Below are 19999 nucleotides of genomic sequence, written 5' to 3'. Positions count from 1 at the left end.
ATTGGACATATGGAAAAGGAGATGCAAAAATTAACTGAAGAAAACAATTTGATAAAAGTTACAGTCAGGCAAGTAGAAGCTAATGACTCTATGAGACATCAAGAAGCAGTCAAATAGAATCTAAAGAATGAAAAGATAGAAGAAAATGGAAAATATTTAATTGGAAAAACAACTGACCTGAAAAATATATCCAGGAAAGAAAATCTAAGGATTATTGGTCTACCAGAAAGCCATGATAAAAAAAAAAGCCTGGACAAATATCTTCCAAGAAATCATCAAGGAAAGTTGCCCAGAAGTCCTAGATTCAGAGGGCAAAACAGTCATTGAAAGAATCCATTGTTCACCTCCTGAAAGGGATCCTAAACTAAAAGCACCAAGGAATATCATTGCCAAATTCCAGAACTATCTAGTGAAGGAGAAAATACTGCAGGCAACTTGAAAGAAACAGTTCAAATATCGAGAAGCTATAGTCAGGATCACATAAGATCTTGTAGCTTCTATATTCAAAGATTGGAGGGATTGGAATATGATATTCTGTAAGGCAAAGGAGCTGGGACTACAACCAAGGATCATTGCTCAGCAAAGTTGAGCATAATATTTCAGGCAAGGAGATAGACATTCAGTGAAATAAAGGATTTCCAGACCTTCCTGATGAAAAGGCCAGAGCTCAGTAGAAAATTTGATCTTCAAAAGCAGGTCTCAAGAGAGGCATAAAAAGGTAAATGAGAAAAAAAACCTTGTTATTCAATGTGGGCAAACTGTTTACATCCCTATAAGGAAAGATGATACTTGTCAATCTCGAGAATTGTATATTTATTATGATATATAAAAGATATATATATATATATATATATATATATATATATATATATATATATATATATATATATATATATATATATATATATAGAGAGAGAGAGAGAGAGAGAGAGAGAGAGAGAGAGAGAGAGTGAGAGAGAGAGAGAGGAATGGTATAAGGTAATGATGTCATGATAATAATGTGATTTAAGAGTGCAAAGGAATTGTAATGGAAGATGTGAAAAGGAGTCAGAAAAAGGTAAACTACATCACAGGAAGAGGCACAAAAATACATTACAGTAGAGGGAAAGAAGGGAGGGAGATGAGCCTTGTTTGAGAGTTATTCTCATCTGATTGGTTTCAAGGAGGGAACCAACAAACTCAGTTAAGTATAGAAATACAACTAGCTCTATAGGCAGTAGGAGGGGAAGGGGGAAGAAAAGGGAGGGGAGGCTAAAAGGAAGGGAGGAAGTCGTAAAGGAAAAGGGGATTAAAAGGGAGGGGGGGGCTGAACAAAGGGAAGGAAGACTGAAGGAGGCGGTGGTCAAAAATTACAATTCTATTGTGGAGGGGAAGGGAGAAGGGAGAACTAAAAGGATAAACCGGGTGGGGGGAAAGGGGATGAAGGGAAGGATACAGATAGTAATCATAACTGTGAATGTGAATGGGATGAACTCTCCCATAAAACAGAGAGGGATAGCAGAATGGATTGAAAACCATAATTCAACAATATATTGTTTACAAGAAACACATTTTTACAATGGGGACATATACATAGGGTAAATGTAAAAGGTTGGAGCAGAATATTTTGTGCTTTAGCTGATGTAAAAAAAGTAGGGGTAGCAATCCTACTCTCAGACAAAGCAAAAGCAGAAATAGATCTAATCAAAAGAGATAAGGAAGGAAACTATATCCTGCTAATTAAGGCACCATAGACAGTGAAGTGTTAATTACTAAACAAATACGTTGCAAGTGGTATGGCATCCAGATTCTTAGAGGAGAACTTATGGGAATTACAGGAAGCAATATACAGCAAAAATATACTAGTGGGGGACCTCAACCTCCCCTTCTCTGAACTTGATAAATCTAAACTCAAAAGAAACAAGAAAGAAGTTAAGGAGGTGAATAAAGCTCTGGATAAGGTAGATATGACAGATCTCTGGAAAAAATTGAATGGGGATAGAAAGGAATATACCTTTTTCTCAGTGGTGCATAGTGCATATACAAAAATTGACCATGTACTAGGCCATAAAAACCTCACAATCCAGTGCACAAAGGCAGAGATAGTCAATGCATCTGTCTCAGATCATAATGCAGTAAAAATTATATGTAATCAAAGGTCATGGAAATATAAACAAAAAATTATTTGGAAGCTAAACGATGTAATCCCAAAGAATGAGTGGGTTAAACAACAAATTATAGAAATAATCAACCACTTCGTTCAAGAGAATGACAATAATGAGACAACATACCAAATCTTATGGGTTACTGCAAAAGCAGTTCTTGGGGGAAGTTTTATATCTTTGAGTGCCTACATGAATAAAATAGAGAAAGCGGAGATCAATGAATTGGACATGCAACTGAAAAAGCTAGAAAAAGAACGAATTGAAAATTCCCAATTAAATACCAAATTAGAAATACTGAAAACCAAAGGAGACATTAATAAAATTGAAACTAAGAAAACTATTGAGCTAATAAATAAAACTAAAAATTGGTCTTATTAAAAAACCCAATAAAATTGACAAATCTTTGGTCAATTTGATTAAAAAAAGAAAGAAGAAAGCCAAATTACCAATATCAAAAATGAAAAGGGTGACTAGCCTCCAATGAGGAGGAAATTAAAGCAATAATTAGAAATTCGTTTGCTTAATTTTATGCCCATAAAATTGACAATCTAAATGAGATGGTTGATAATTTTAAAAAATATAAATTGCCCAGATTAACAGAAGAGGAAGTTGAATACTTAAATAACTGCATTTCAGAAAAAGAATTTGAACAAGCCATCAATGAATGTTCTAGGAAAAAATCTCTAGGACCAGATGGATTTCCAAGTGAATTCTATCAAACATTTAAAGAACAGTTAGTTCCAATACTATACAGACTATCTGGGAAAATTGTTGAAGAAGGAGTCCTACCAACTTCTTTTTATGACACAAATATGATTCTGATACCTAAACCAGGAAGAGCTAAAACAGAGAAAGAAAATTGTAGACCAATTTCTCTAATGAATATAGATGCAAAAATTTTAAATAAGATATTAGCAAAAAGAACATAGCAACTTATCACTAGAATAATAGGATTTATACCAGGAATGTAGGACTGGTTCAATAATAGGAAAACGATTATCATTATTGATCATATCAGCAACAAAACTAACAGAAATAGCGTGATTATCTCAATAGATGCAGAAAAAGCTTTTGACAAAATACAACACCTATTCCTATTGAAAACACTGGAAAGCATAGGAACAAATGACCTTTCCAAAAAATAATTAGCAGTATTTACCTAAAACCATCAGCAAGCATTATATGCAATGGGAATAAGCTAGATGCATTTCCAATAAGATCATCAGTGAAATAAGAATGTCCATTATCACCACTGTTATTCAATATGGTATTAGAAATGCTAGCTGGAGCCTTTGTTTAGCTCCTTGCTAAATCTTAGGCCCACTGCTTTTGCATCAATAAAGCTCCCAGTGGCTACAGAGAACTAGCTCTCTCATCTCTCCCTTCAACATAATGGTGCCGAAACCTCGGAGTCCAAATGTTAATTGGACTCTGATGATCTTCTCCTAGCCACTGGGATAAGAGGTAAGCACCATTGTGCTTGTTCTTTTCCCCAGACCTTTCTGCTTCAGCTTCTCCCTAGCAGCGAGACCCCTGGAGTGCCCAGACACTGCAAGCGATGTCTGTAGCTCCTCTAACTTCAGGGCAGTCAGTTGGACTGTGGACCCTCGTATAAGGGGATGCCCTTGGGCTGCGTTGGTCATGTTTTTTTTCTCCTCCCTTCCTGGGACGCTGGGAAAAGTGGCAAGAGGTTGCTTGGAGACTGCTGGGAAGGGTATTTGGGGAGGAGATCTTTAGGAGAAGCAACTAGTGTTGGTTCCATTGTAACACAGCCTGACTTCAATATAATCTAGAAAAGTAACTTGTGAAGTGGATTTCTAAACAAAACAAGCTTAGTAAGAAATTTGGTCTCCAAAACTAAAAGAAAAGGCACCTTGTTTTTCTTGAGTAGACATTTTACCCTGTGTTGTTCCCCCTGTACCTTGGTTACCCTGTATTATTCCTTCCCCTCCCCTATGGTAAGTAGGTGGGCCTTTGTGCCTGGTTTTCTTTAGGGGTCCCTGCACCTCATTTTCAGGGTCTCTGTGCCCTGTGGGCCTCTGTACCTAAGTTCCTTGTCTCTTTTACTTTTGAGACTTAGACTAGAAATGTATATCCCTCAGGTAGGGGAAGAAAAGGTTAGGGGCAGAGGGAAAGCTTACATCTAGGCAGTAATCCAGGCCCACAGAATCACAAGTTGGACATGAGTGAACAATAACAAAGCATTTCTGGTACTATATCAAGTAGTAGCTGTGATAGTGGATATCCTTGCTTTATCCCTGATCTTACTGGAAATGACTTCACAGTTTAGTCATCTCCTTTTACAGATATGGAAACTGATTCCTAGAGAAATGAAATGGATGTTTTAGGTTATTTAAAGGAATTATATGACGAATATTAAAACATAATTTAATTTATTTTTTATAAATTTGAACTTTTCACATATTTAATTTGGTTAAAGTTGAGGTAAAGCTATAAGAAAAATTAGTTAGCTCAAATTACATTTTAACTATCATACATTAAATTCATTAGAATTATTTCTCTACTCGAACAAATAGAGATGATTTTTTGCCTAGGAACTCATTTCAGGGATTGAAAACCCCCAACAAATGTTACTGCAGAAGTTAAATTGTGTGGAAGTAATTGTGAAATATAATTTTATAGGATCACATTTAGAGTTGAAAAGGACCTTAGCAAAAAGGAAGCAAAATTATCACTTTTTGCAGATGTCATGATGGTGTACTTAGAGAACACATAAGAATAAACTAAGTATTTTTTGAAAAAATTAAAAACTTCTGAAGAATTGTAGAATATAAAATCAATTCTCATAATTCATCAGAATTTTTGTATATTGCCAATGAAACCCAGAAATTGGAAGATAAATTCTATTTCAAATAGCTATAGGATATATAAAATATTTGTGAGTTTACCTCTCCAGTCACCTACATCTACACCTACAAAGTCAAAATCATTCATTATATGGATTGAGAAACCATGGCACAGGGAGATTAAGCGACTTTCCCAGTGTGACACAGGCAGTGATTCAAGTCCAAGTCAGGGACTGGGGTATGATGATCCGCAGAATACTACAAAGTCAGAATATCCTATTTCAATCATATAGTTTCTACCGTACCACACTGTATAAAAATGTTATATTAACAGAAATGTATCTTCCATTGAGGGCAGCTAGCGGGCACAGTGGATGGAGTGGATTGGCTTGGAATCAGGAAGACCTAAGTTCAAATCCAGCCTCAGATATTTACTAGCTGCATGATCCTGGGCAAGTCACTTAACCCTGTTTGCCTCAGTTTCCTCATCTGCAAAATAAGCTAGAGAAAGAAATGGAAAACCACTCCAATACCTTTGCCAAGAAAACTCCAAAAGGGCCATGATGATTTGAACACAACTGAAAACGATCAAACACCTTTCATTGTCAAAAGGTAGTTAGCTGACACCATAGTACATATAGCACTGGGCCTGGAATCAGAAAGCCCTGAATTCAAATCTGGCCTCAAACACTTGCTGTGAGACTTTGGGCAAGTCATTTAAACTCTATTTGCCTCCATTTCTTTACTTGCAAAATGGAGATCATAATGACATCTACCTTCTAGGGTTGATATAAGAGTCAAATGAGATGATATTTGTAAAGCTGTTAGTATAATACTTGTCATATAAATGTTTGTTTTCTTCCCCGATTAATTTACTTTACAATGTTGTGTTCTCTCCTCTTTATCAAATTTATGTCCTAGAGTATGAGAACGGCTGTTAGTACTTTCTGTTCCAAATCAAAAGTGAATGTATAGTGTTTTGTAGTTTTCCTATGTTAATGTTTATGTCAGAGGAAAGTCTGAAAATTATTATTATTATTTAGAAAGACTACTGAGAGTACTTAGATGTGAAAATATTCAAATCTGTTTGCAGTTTGTATAAAGATCACTGCGAAGTACATTTATTATTATATTATGCATTTTTTAAAGGAAGAAAGAAGAGTTAGGAAATATTCAGACCGTGACAATTGCTAATTGGTCGTTACAGTGCATTAATGTTGGGAATAAAAAATTACAAAGCTACATGAGGAGACGTATCTTGGTAATGATAATGTCTTTATAAAATATGTATGTTCTTATTCTTCACGGGGACATTAATAGATTTTTGTATAAGTAGAATTTTTCAATTTCTCAAGTCAATGTATTTATTAATATCTTATGGCTTAAGATATTAAATGAATATCATTAAACACACAGTAGCTGTAATATGGTTAAAGTATTAAAAGTTCCTGGAAGGCAGAGATTATTTCATTTTTATTTTTGTATTCCCAGTGCATAACCCCATGGCTAGGATATAGTAAGCACCAACCAAAAGTTTGTTTATTGGTTGATTACTTTTGTAGAGATAATAAACAAAGGAAAAAATAAAATGAACATGCTAAATTTTTTGTCATAATATCATGTTAATTCATTAGTTTTTTAAACAAGCTAAAATACTATTTTTTCTGTTTGATTTGCTCAGTAGTAATGAAAAAAAGACATAAAGAATTAATTTTTGGTTCAAGATGTGATTTCATCCCCCACTTTATATGCTTACATCGGTACTTAGCTAGATCACTGTATTAATTCAATCACTCCATTTTAGCTTCTTCTGCCTTCTTTATTTTCTTTTGCTCTTTCTAACTTTCTTAGCAGCCCTTTTCCTTCTCTAAATAAATGCAGAATGAAATATCTGGGAGGTAATAAAGGGAATTAATTTCACTATTCATTTTCCCAAAGAATCTTTTAAATTCAGATATCAAAGACAAAAATTCTGTCTGAAGACATTTAATGTATTGCATAATTCAGCATTTGATTTTCAAGTATTTATAGCCCTTTTTCTTATCTATATTATTACATTTTTTCCTGACTATATACAATTTCTCTGAAGGTTTATCATATACCAAGTATGAAGGTGACATGTAAAGAAACTTTTCATTTACTGAAACTAAAAGAGAACAGAATGAAGTAGTACATATGTGCATGTGTATACAAAAAACAAATACGTACATACATGTATACAAAGTACATACACACATATATATGCAAATGCATATACATCTATATGTACTCACACATACTCACTTTGAGGATAAGTAGGAGCTAAGAGGTGTGGTTTTTCCCTCCAATGATTTACTGATGTAAAAAACTTGATAGCCTTAAGACGTTTGTAGTTTTATTTTTGGGTGGTCTGTTTTTTCCCTTTATCCTGAGGATATTTTTCTGTGAAGTTGCAACTTAGATCAGATGATAATAGAATTAAACAGACTTGAAGAATTTGAAGAATTGTCAAAAAACAGTCATTGAGAGTTCAATGTCACATTAACAAAAAGTTTCCAGTAGAGGATTCTAGAGATCTATGTGGAATTCTGAATTGAAATCTTGCCTTCTGTCAAGGTAACTGTAGAGATTCAGACATTTTTCTAAGGTCCCTTTGGTCTCTGGGGTCATCAAGCGGGTGTGAAGGATTTGGGGAATCATTCTTAAAAGTGTTCTGTGAGAGAAATGTTGGAAGGAGAGAAGAACAAGCTGTTCTAGTGTATGAGTGCGTCCTCCATCTTGGAAACATGTTGGAAAGTTCTGATGTCCAAACTTTTCCTCCACCTCTTTTATTCAATGATACCATGATGACTAAGCCATGTGGTTCATGCTAGGGGGAAGGATAGTAATATTCTGCCATGCTGGTTCAGTGGTTCAGTCAGACAACCCTTCCCCTTTCTCCCCCTGACATTCTGCCTTTCCCCAAGCAATTGCAAATACTGTGGAGGAAGCCACTTTGTTAACTGCTCTCTTACCCACTCCAGTGTCTAAGCAAGAAAGACACTTCCTGCTCTCACAGTCAAAAATTTATCACTGACTGTGATATTTCCAGTGCACTGTACTGGTCAGTATTTCCTACTTCCTTTCTCCATTCATAATTTGTCCATTCCTTTGTGATTGTTTATTTTTAGTGTTATATAACAATGTAGCTAGGTTGTGCAGTGGTTAGTGGTTAGTTGGAGTCAGGGAAACTGTACTCAGACACTTACTTGAACTGTATGACACTGGGCAAGTCATTTAACTTTTCTCAGCCTCAGTTTCTTCTTCTGTAACTTAAGGATAATTAAAGCACCTACTTCAGAGGGTTGTGAGGATCAAATGAGATCACATGTGTAAAGCACTTTGGAAATCTTAAGATTTTTTTTTTTATTAAAATATATTAGGGGAACTAACCTGTGTTGGACTAATGATAGAGAATGGGGGTTTATGCAGTCTGGAAAAGCAGAAGACTTATCCAACACCAAGGAAATTTTCCCCAGGAAACTCACACACTTGTGGAAATTGGCTGACAGCTTTCTAATCCAGTCCAAGGTGATAAGCAGAACAAAATAAAAAGCAGGAAAATGATTGATAACCTAAACTCCATTCCCAGAGCTAGAAGATTTGCAGTTAGTGAGAAGAGAGGAAATGGCATCAAGTACAGATGTTGTTCTCAAGAATGTTAAAGTTAAAAAGGGGAGGAAAGAATATGAATATGCAGAGGATATGGTTGAAGAGGACGTAGTTGGATCAGATCAAGCAAAAGCCCAAATGGGGGAGAGATTGGTGTATTTATAGGCAGGAGAAATGGATTCAGTAAAAGTTATTGAAGATTATGGAGAGAGTGGAGATGATATTGGGACCATCTGTTAGAAATGTTGACAGGTAATGAGATCAAGGGTATATCTAGAAGGTTTGCTTTGGCAAGGAAAAGGGCCACTTTTCTTGTGAGCAGGGGCAAAGGACATAATGGGGGAAAACATCTAAGATATGATATGAAGAGGAGGGGCAAAGGAGATCATGGCAAAAGATGAAATGAGCTGGAAGAGGAGGAGAAGAGAGGGATGGTGCCATGGGAGGTTTTAGAAGGAATGAATAGGTTTGATGAAATAGTTGTTGTGGTGAGTGGAATAAATAATCAATTTTGGAGAGGTAAGAAAATTGCCTTCCTGTTGTGAGGGACCAGTTGAGCTAATATAACATAAATTTGTAGGAATCTTATCAACTCAGTTTCATTATTTTCTCTAGTTATTTTCAGTAGCACATGAATAGCAGTGAAGGAGGCAAATGGTGAAGGCAATTTCATTGACCTAATCTTGTTTGTCTCAATTGTCTGTAGCTGCCATCAAGGAAGAAGATATAGCTGATGAAGTACTAAGAGAAGAAGCATATGCCAAAAAGCAAGGAAGGGATGAAAAAGAAGAAGGTTCCAGCTGTCAGCAAGAAAATTGTTGTTGAGACAATGACAGATGTTGTGCTATGCAATGATGTGTTCTCCCCTATGGTGACTGATCCTACACACTGAATCTGAAAAAATGTTGATGTTGCCCAGAACACATCACTCTATAGGCATGAAAATTGTATGTTATATCTTCAGGAATATGCATCAAGATGAACCCTAGAGATGGGAACTGATTTTATTGGTCAAAGTAACTGCAGATGTCATCTAGAAATGTGAGAGTTGTTTCTGATACATGCAAAGAAAAGCATGTCAATTCATGTTGGATATTTGGAGAATTTAAATATCAATAAATGTTTAGAACTCAACTCTATTGACTTTTTAATCTCTGAAAGATATAAAATATGTCATATTTTACTTTTTCAAGGGGTTAACAATCACTTTAATCAAGCTTGTGTATCATTCCTTTAACCAAGTACATATATCATTCAGTTAGTTCAGGGATTCAGCACCCTGAATTTCAAAGAAAATACAGAGAAATCAAAAAATCAACAGCCATGACTTCCTCTGCCTGAATTCAACAGACAATTGGATTCCAACTGTATGACCATAGTTACCAGAGACTGAAACACGACATCTGGGTTCTCAAAGCTGGGGGACTCCTTAGAGGCTTCCCAGAGTCTTCATCTGGCACTCAAACCTTCTTACCAAAAACTAAGCCCCCAAATATATTATATTTTAATAGCAACTGATCATTTAACCAAATATTCATGAACATACCCATACAGGAACAAGATAGTATCCACAGTCATTAAAAGTGTTGTGGGAAAAGTATTTCTCATTGTTTGGATTTTTTGCTAGAATTAACTCTGACCAGAATAGAGCTCTGGAGAACAAATTACTCAAGAAAATATTGACTTTGGCAGGTATCAACAAGTCTAGAACTCTACCTTAACATCCATAGGGAGACCCAAAGTCTAAGTGTATTAGTGCATACTGTTGAACATGTTGGGGTCTCTGAGGCAAAACAAAAGTTTCAATGGAGTTAACAGGTCATTTCTAGTGTATTGATACAATTCGCTGGGAATGATGGTGCAGGTTTTGCTTTAGCATACTTGCCCATGTTTAGGCAAGTCATGCCTAGATATTGATTTATGATTTGTAGTTTCGCAAGAAGGTGATAATGCTTCTCCTAATTACTTCTCAGTTGAGAGATAAACTGAAAGAAGTCTTCCAGTTAGCTGTTATAACTTCAGTCCAGAAGAGATGTGACAAAAATGAAAGACAATATGATACAATTACTCTGTGAACATCCTCAATAATGAGGCAGCTTTCACTGACAAATCTTGTTATCCAAGGGAGTCATAAATTATCCGACCAGTGGAAAGCTAACTCATATCAAACTGAGAGACTGGACAACTTGCTCATTTATAGAATAGTATCTGAGAGTGAAGGAAGCCCTATAAAGACATTCACTGCAATCACTTGTTGCCTAGAGGAGACTCAATTGGAATTTCCAAAGGGCAGATGGGAGAAGAAGTGATGAATACTTACCCTGATAGAACTAAGCAAAAGAGACTTTTCTTGCAAAGACTGTCTGAACCAGATATGGGTTCTGAAAGTGCTATTTCCAGTGAAGGAAACTTTCAGTAATGTTACTCTAAATCCAATTCAGAAGGGGCAAGGGTACTTGCAGAGGCAGAGACAACTTTTTTTTTGCTCACAGCAGCGCCTATAGAAACTTATATGGTATAGACACAACCCACTGGATACAGAACTATCGAGAGCCAACCTGATCCTGCTATGTTATCATGATGGTGGCAGTCAGTCCCGTAGTATCCTCTAGTTCAGGTATAGGAGTTGAGAGGTCAGCATATGATAGAGGAAATAGACTCATCCTACCAGCCACTAGATTGCCGTGATATAGGTGAAGCTGAGGAAATAGTTATATACATATCTTGGCAATAATTCTTGGAAGTTCCAATATGAAGTGTAAGTGTGAGTGCATACATTTATTGCTATATGTTAATTGCTATGTGTTGAATTATAATTACTTTGTGATTTTGCTATGTTAATCCATTCACGTAGTTGTGTTGCTTGTAGTATAACAACATCTATGTTAGTTATGCAATGTCTAGCCCATTTTTCATTTGTATATATGCTTAACATTATAGTTAAGCTCTTTTTGTGGGTCCATTGATATTCTTATAACTAGCTAGTTTTACTTTGTATTTCTTTTTTAACTGCTTAGGATAATTTGCTTTGTGCTATGGATATACATATCTTCCCAAAGCACATATTTAACTATGTCTTGCATGTAACATTTTGTTATTATCAAATGAGGCTTTGTATACGGATATGTGTGTGCATACTATATATAGTATATGATAAATATATAACAGTATATGCTATATATACACATATATTATGTACTATTAATACATATTTATTTTCAGTAACTACTTGGGCTGGTTACCCAGGACATCAGGAAAATCATTGTTATTCTTTTGAAGTATTGATTCTTGCATTTATAATACATAGTGACAGATTCCAAGAATACCCTGGTTGATTTTTTGCAAGAGACTTCAAAATTTCTGGCTATGGGGAGGAGTGTAACCCTGGGTCGTTATCTGGCCCTGTTTCAGAGTAAACACAAGGATTTAGACGTTTCCCTATGTGTGAAGTGTTCAGAGAGTGTTCACAAAGAGTTCTTGGAAAGAGAATCTGAAATGAGGAGGAAGGAAGAGTTCAAACATGCAGGCATGTCCTCTACTTTGGGAAAATTATGGGAGATATTGGTACTTAGGCTAGTGCCCCCCCAGCTCTTTCGTCAGAGATACTGTGATCACTAAGCAGTGTGACTAGTGCTAGGGCCAAGAACAATGAGATGCTCTGATGATGATGATGAATGGATTTGGTACAGTGAGCCTGTTTCCCCTCTTCCACCCCACCTGCACCCTTACCTATACCCCAACACACCTCACAGACATCTCTCACCCATCAATTTCAAGCCACTGCATTAACTGATTAACTATTCTCTTCCCTGCTCCCCCTCTCCATGTCCTTTCTGTTTGTTCCTTTGCCAATTTTTAGGCCAGTATTAAATTGTTGTTGGATCAACTGTCTGTAGCATTTTCTTGGCAAAGATATTAGACTGGCTTGTCATTTCCTTCTTCAGTTTTATCAATGTAGGAAGGGTTTAAGTGACTTCTGCAAGGTTATATAAATAGTAAGTATCAGAGGTCAGATTTGAATTCTGGCTTTTCTGACTCCAGGCTCAGTGCTCTCTCCACTGCACCACCTAGCTGCTATAAAAAATACATTAGTGCCTGCTAATGTTTAGTGTATGTGAAAGTATCCATACTACAGAGACTGAGAGGGGGGCAGTCATTCCAGTCTGCCAAAACAGAAGACCTACAGACACAGAGGAGGGGGACTGTGATGCAATTGCTTCACATGGGGTCTTCTTCCACTGGTACTCTGTTACACAATGGGATTTTACCCACCATACTAACAGTGTGTTCAGAATGTTATTTTTTTTTTGGTCCTTCTGTTTAAGAGATTAATCAATGACTTGGGTAGTGAATGGCATGCTTATCAAATGTGCTGATGACACCAAGTTGAGAGGGAAATCTCATACGCTGGATGACAAAACCTTGATCCAAAGAGGTCTTGATATACCAGAATGGTGGACTGAATCTAATTTGAAAGGGATAGAAATAAAATCTTTCACATGGGTTCAAAAAAATCAGCTTCACAAATATACAAAGGTTGGAGCAGGTTGGGTTAAACAGAAGATTTTGCTGGGTTTTATTTCTTCGTTTTTTTGATGAGGATCAGTTTTTTGATTGAAGAACAGTTTAAATAAATGGTGACGTGTGACCTATAGAAGAGACAAGCCATGGGATATATAATAGCTGTGTCTAAGTTTTTGAAGGGCTGTCATATGATGGGAAGGGTTAGACATTTTATTTGGCTATTCTCTGGGGGCAGCTAGGTGATACAGTGGACAATGCCAGGCCTGGTCAGGAAGATGAGTCTTTCTGAGTTCAAATCTGCCCTCAGACACTTACTAGTTGTGTGAGCCTGGATAAGTCACTTAACCCTGTTTTCTTCAGTTTCCTCATCTGTAAAATGAACTAGAGAAGGAATTGGCAAACTGCTCTAGTATCCTTGCCAAGAAAACCCCAGATAGGCTCACAAAGAGTCAGACATGACTGAACAACAACAACATTTAGTCTATGGAAAAGGAAACTCCAGGGACACATAATAGCTGTGTTTAAGTATTTGAAGGGGTGTTACATGACAAGAGGGATTAGACCAGATCTGCAGAACTTGGTTGTAGGTAAGGGCCAAAATTAAAATAGTCTAACCTTCTTTGGGCCACAGATAGGTTTTTAACAGCTTTCCAAGTAAAGGTATAATTAATAATTAAACTATTTCGTAAATAAACCATACTAAAAAAGGGCAAATTTCAATTAATATCAATTAACTACACATTAAGATTTTTGTTTATTATGAAATCACATTAGTGTTAAAAATTACTTTGCTAAGCCATACAAGTTTTAATACATTTTTCAGGTTTTCTTCTTGTTTATGTTTAGTTAATGGGATATATTATACTTCTTGTCAGCAATTTATCATTTTCCGGAATCATGCTTGAATTTGATTTCTTTAGAAATATGAAAACTAACCTTAGTAGCTACTTCATTTTCTGAGTTTACTTTCTTGAAAAACCATTGTTCCCCACTGAGATTTTTCAACAATTTGGATGCTTTAATTTGATTTTCATTGGTGTCCAATTTGATTAAGTTAGTATGTTTTGATTCAAAATGTCAATGAAGATTGTATTACTTTGAATTGGCTATTACTTCTTGGCAAACAAGGCAGAGTATTTTGTCTCGTGTGCAAGCATCATTTCTTTTTATCACTCATTTTACAAAGTTACCCCCAAAACTTTAGTGTTAGAACCAGAAGAATCTCCACAGCAACTGCTCACATACAAAGAAATTGTGAACTGAGGGTCTGATCTTTAAAAGAACACCACACGTGCACGCAGCTTGAAGAGTGGCTGTGCAATGAGGGAGGGGAAGAAGCCCTTGTGTTGCTACTGATCATCACATAGCACGCATCAACTGTGTTGGTGCGTGGCTGCACTCATTTTGTCCCTCTTCCCTGCCAGTAACAACCAAAAACACATCAAAAAGATACAACGCTTGCTCTTCTTAGACTAGGGACAGACTGACAATGGCTGGTTGCCAAGGGTCATGTGACAAACAGGAGAGAGTGCACAATGGCCACCCAACCACCAGTTACATGATGGGCACTATAGTGACTAGTGGAAGGTGGGTTAAGCATTTTTACTTTCTTTTGCATCCTCTACATTTTTTTCAAGCCACTCAAAATCCTTTGGTGGGTTGTATGTTGTGCAAGCTTGGTTTAGACGTTCTATTTAGCCACTGAGAAATAGATGGGCATTGAGAGAAGTAAATTTTAAGCTTGATATAAGGAAAAATTTCCCTAACAATTAGAACTATTCAAGAGTGGGATGGGCTACCTAATGAGATTGTGGGTTCTCTGGACTTTGGAGATCTTTAAGCAGAAACAGGATGACCATTTTTTGAGGGATATGTAACAGTAGGGATTTCTTTCAAGTATGGGTTAGACTATATGTTCCCCTGGGCTATTCCCAACTCAAAAATTTTGTGATTCTGACTTACACCTGTGTGTAGCAGGGTATTCAAATGACTCATCTCTGTGGGAGTCAGAGGGGCCTTCAGTGTTCTTATACTGGATACTGAGTCAGCAGTCATTGAAAGTGGCAAATATAGGCTCTGGACAGGGATGAAGTCATATGAGAAGTCAGTCCATAGTCAAGACTTTCTGAATAAGTTGGTCTCTTCCCTTTTTCCTTTGTGCTTTTATCTCTCTTTTCCCTGAAAAGAACTTCCAGTCTTCCATTCAATTATGGGCTGAGTGCTGAGAGAAAGAAAGATCCTACAGGGAAAACTGGGTCTCTAGGCCTTCCATAAGACTGAATGACAATGGGCTTTGGGAATTAAAGTTCTTGGATTTCCAGAGATGTTGCCTGAACTTCTACCTACAGTGATTAGGAGCAACATGTAGGAAAGATGGGATATGGACATGTAGCTGAGAAGCAAACTGATGTCCAAGAACCAATGGGCTTTGCTGTCAAAGCAAATTCCACAGCACAGGAGATTGTCTTTTCTCATGAGGAGTGGAGATGAACTATTCTCCTTGTATCACCCTTGCATTTCTGTTTCAACTCAGACTTCCCAGACATGTAACTCCTTCTCCAGATGCTTCCTCAACCTTGTTCAGCTTGGAAGCTTCAGGGCAAGGATGTTTAAGTTTGGAAGAGGTGGTCCACAAGAGGGATTGCATATCAATTTCTATGAAATTTTACTGAAAAAATATGGCTGCATCAAATGTTATTCTTTTTTCTCCTTGAATCTTATGGATGCAGGGAAATCCTATGACTGATAGCTAAAGAACATTTTCATTTGTAAGGTCAAAGTAAGCAACAGAAATTACTATACTTTAATAGTCCTGAATCATATTTCATATCATACTCTAGATTCATTCAGAACCACATCAGTAAGGGTTTTTGTTTGCCCATTTCTTTGAAATCCCCAGGTTTAATAGGGCTGTGCTGCCATTGCAAATCTTTTGCCCAGTGGTTCAAAGGGTCTTTGACCAGATCACTAGGCTGGAGGATCAGGTGTCGACCTAGTGGAAAAAGTTTCCCCTTTGTCAAGTGATGTTGTAAGCTTAGGGAAGGCAGGGCACAAGCCACGTGTGGGCGATTATTCCAGCTGCCTCGCCTCAAGTGTCAACAGGGCACTTGTGGCCTGCACCAAAGATGGTTCACACCATGAACCTTCTCCAGAGATTCTTGATTCTAACTCTCTGCTCTAGGGAGGATGGTGATCCTACTTAGTTAAAGAAGGCATTCTGAATTCTTCATTGTTGTACAAGCTCCATTCCTCTTGCCTGCCTCCCAGCTGTTTTGAACTTTCTCCCAGTGAAGCCGCTGTCAAGGTAACAACCGATGACAAAATAAAAGCTGATATTCAATGTCATTAAAGACATTAGGGAAGACATAGGGGTCCAGTCATGGAAGGTCAGGAACTGGAGACTTTTGTAAATAAAATTTTTTTTTGCCCTAGGGTAAGCCACTTAGTATTTCTGTGACTCATTTTCTCTCAGTTTCTAATAATAATTATACTAGTGGATGACACTGGATATTCTTAAACAGGATATCCACTTCTTGGGGAAGCTGTGAGAACTGATCATCGCGTGTGAAGCTCTTGTAGATTTTCAGGGTGGAAAATCGTGGGTAAATCCGAAATACAGCATTATTTTAAGCTATTGGAAATACTAGATGTGTTATCTACCAGAGCTTCACTTTACATAAACAGCTTCGAGGTCCCACAAAATCAGCTGAACTTGGGCTTCCACATTCAGTTCTCCCACCTTTCTCTAGTCGGCCCCCTTTGTCCTCAGCTCCCTCCAGTCTTAGCAATCATTTTGGATTGGAGGTCTCGCTTCTGCGAGCCCAGAGCTGCTAGCAGTTGGAGATGGAGAAGAAAGAAGACGAATGGGTTAATAATTAATGCCCCTGTCCAGGTATGTGCATATGTACACAGGAACACACTTCACTCCACCACTCTCCTCCTCTTCCCTCCTCCCTCCTCCCTTGTTGCCTCTGCATCTGAGGTGGTCGTCGGAGGCTCAGAGGAGGAGGCTAAAGGAGGAGTTGGAGTGGGAAACGGGGTGAGGGAAGAGGGAGGGAGCGTTGTTTGGAAAGAGGAGAGAGCCCTGTGGCTTGGTGGGGAAGCCTGACTGGCTGACAGAGGCCGGCGAGAAGTGGGGGCTGCTGCTGCTGCTGCTGCTGCTGCTTTTGCTGTGATGCTGAGCCTGTCCTGCACGGGGCGGTGGAGTCAGAGCCCGAGCACCAGCTGCAGCATCGGCGGCGGCGGCAGCGGCACCTGCATCACCCCCCGATCCTCACGCCCATCCTCTGGGTTCTGCTCTCCCTTTTCCGTCCAGCACCTCCCGGGTGCAAGCGCCTGGAGTTCTCTATGGATGTCAAGACAACTCCCAACGGGGTGGCCACCATCGAGGACAGGATCTTACGGATCACGGGCTATTATGGCTATTATCCGGGATATTCCAGCCAAAAAAGTAAGATGCCCCCTGAGCGTGGTGGGGTGGTGGTGATGGTGGTGGTGGTGGTGGTGGCGAGGCTGGAAACAGTATTTCAGTGAGACGGCGAAGACTGAGAGACTGGCTTCGGGGTGGGGAGGGGACTACCTGGGCGACCTGCTGCTGCCACTGGCACCTGGAGACGAGACCGACCAGTGGGCATACAGGATGTCGCCCCTGCGAGGTCCGAGTCATCCAGGCCACTTAGGGCACAAAGTATCTCTTCCCAGAGCTAAACCGGGAGAGAGAGAGATGGGGCAGGAACCGTTTGTGTGAAATAGTTAGGAAACGGTGGCAGTCGTCGGGGGCGGGGGTGCAGTGGGGTGAAGGAAGGAGGGAGAGCTGAGGAGTCCGGGAGGACCCTGGCTAGCGCTCCCGAGGGGGCGGGAGCAACCTGCTCACTCTCTGGTTATCAGCGGAGTCTTCTAACATGGCTGTTCTTTTTAGACAGGCATTAGGGAACGAAGTTGAAGGGACTTGGAAGAAAGGGATCAAGAGAGAGGGTCGAGGTCAGTGCTTGAACGAAGCGTGGTTTTTATTTTTTTTAATTTTCTTCTCGTGTGCTGATATGAAGAATTCCTACAGTCCCGCACATACGACTGATTGCTCGTTCACTTAAAGGCTTCGAGTTAGGAAGGTTCGATCTTTTAAGCTATTTCTATCGCGGAGTTACTCCTGTTTTAACGCCTTCTGTAATGTGATAATTCCGGGTAGAAAAAGCAGCCCCTTAGGATCAGTTCAGAAAGGGCAATGCTTTATCTCCTCCAAGCCCCTGAGCACGTTACAAGGACTGAACAGAAGAAGCTGTCCAGTTCCAGTCTTCGTTTCCGCTGAGTGAAAGCACGTAGAGCTCTGATGCCATCGCATTTCTGGAGCGGCGGGCACCTTTGATGCCTAACAGTGATCTTCTGCAAAGGTATTCTCCCAGCCCAAGGAGGTGTCTAAGGGTCCATGTTGTGATTAGTTCTGGCAAACATTGAAGGGCCTTTCCCCCTGAACTGAGGGAGCCGCAGCAGATCCAATAACAAGAAAGTGGATTTTGGTTTTTCAATATCTCATCACTGCTCTCTGGCAATCTAAATAAAGGAAGCCCATCTGATATTTTTTGATGTTTTTAATTGGAAGGTTTTGAGCTCCTGTGTTCAATTCTGAATAATGTTTTTATTCAAATTTATTTTGGGGGGGAACAAGAGTTGCTCCAAAATTGGGAAGATAACACAATTCCACACATATGAGAAAAAAGGTTTTCCAGAGAAGTTCCCCCTCCCCCCCATTCCTTCCTTTGTTTCACAGTAATTATTCTTCAAGAGCCTTGCTCCCAGGACTGTCATGGCACTGGTATTTTCCAGCATGATCTTTTATTTTGTTTCAGGAAAGTCTTTTGAATTAGACCATTCCCGAATAGTAGCTGTTTTCACATTTAAGGCTTAGATTATTCATTTTCCATGCAGAAGTAATTATATAGTGTTAGAATTTTCTGGAAAGAAAATAACACACTATGCAATGCGGTTGGAAAGTCTTTGTGTTAGAGCTTGAGGAAACTTTTGAATGTGTGTGTTTGCTTCTGGTGAAGGGTTTCTTTTTAACCCTAGAAACTAGAGTTGACACTAGCATACTTTGTGGAAATTGTATGCATTTATTTCTTGGAAATTTTAATTAGATGCTGTGGGATTTTAGTAATTTAGAGAGCCTGATAGTTCTTTGCTCTCTTTGGTTCTTAGGCATATTTATTTCGTTTAACAACAGTATTTTTTTTTCCTAAGGAAAAGCAGAACATAATTTGGGGAAAGTGACTTCTGAATTAGGACATTTAATATGAAACTTTGTGACTTTTTCCATTATCTGTACACATTAAATTTGCATCACAATGCCAAAAAGGATGAATCAAGGAAAATACATTAATTGAAGCAAAAAAGGAAGGTAAAGGAAATGAAAAATACATTTAGATTGGTTCTTGTTGATGGACATTTTAACTAATTTAGAAGATACAGAGTTTGTACAGACTAGACAGAGATGCCCCAAAGAACAGTTAGAATTAAGTAACTGAAATGTAACGCATCCTTAGTTCTTTGCTTGTCTGCAGAGGTGGAGAGAAAGTTGCCTTTGAACTCAGGGAGGCTGAGGGAGGAGAGAGTTGGAGAAGGGCCAGACAGTTGAACACCATGAAATAATCCTGTCTTTAATGCAGGATTCTACTAGTAAACAAACAAATTGAAGCAAACCAGTGCAATTGATTCAGGCCAATTGATTCAGCTGTTACCTGAATTGAGGAACAGATTTTGGAAGCCTGAGACATGAAGGTGAACTACAGTAATGCATTGTGCATCACATTTGAAAATGAAGTGACATTTTCATCTTGTGATTGGCTCTACTGAGACTTAATCTGTTGAAAGGTCTTAAAGATATGGAATAGATTACCTTTT

General features: G+C 38.3%; 1 protein-coding gene across 1 annotated transcript in view; it reads left to right on the top strand.

Annotated features, from left to right (window-relative positions):
* The first annotated feature begins 17291 nt into the window (after nt 1–17291).
* Nucleotides 17292–19999, top strand: part of SLC35F4 (solute carrier family 35 member F4) — a 283544-nt gene continuing 280836 nt past the window's right edge. The window contains exon 1 of the mRNA XM_072640677.1: nt 17292–17555. Coding sequence (XP_072496778.1) covers nt 17453–17555 — 103 coding nt within the window. The 5' untranslated portion in view covers nt 17292–17452. The remainder of the gene's footprint in view (nt 17556–19999) is intronic.

The sequence above is a fragment of the Notamacropus eugenii genome, chromosome 1 (genome assembly GCF_028372415.1).
Source record: "Notamacropus eugenii isolate mMacEug1 chromosome 1, mMacEug1.pri_v2, whole genome shotgun sequence".
Taxonomy (NCBI): Eukaryota; Metazoa; Chordata; class Mammalia; order Diprotodontia; family Macropodidae; genus Notamacropus; species Notamacropus eugenii.
This window is presented reverse-complemented; position numbering and strand designations above follow the sequence as displayed.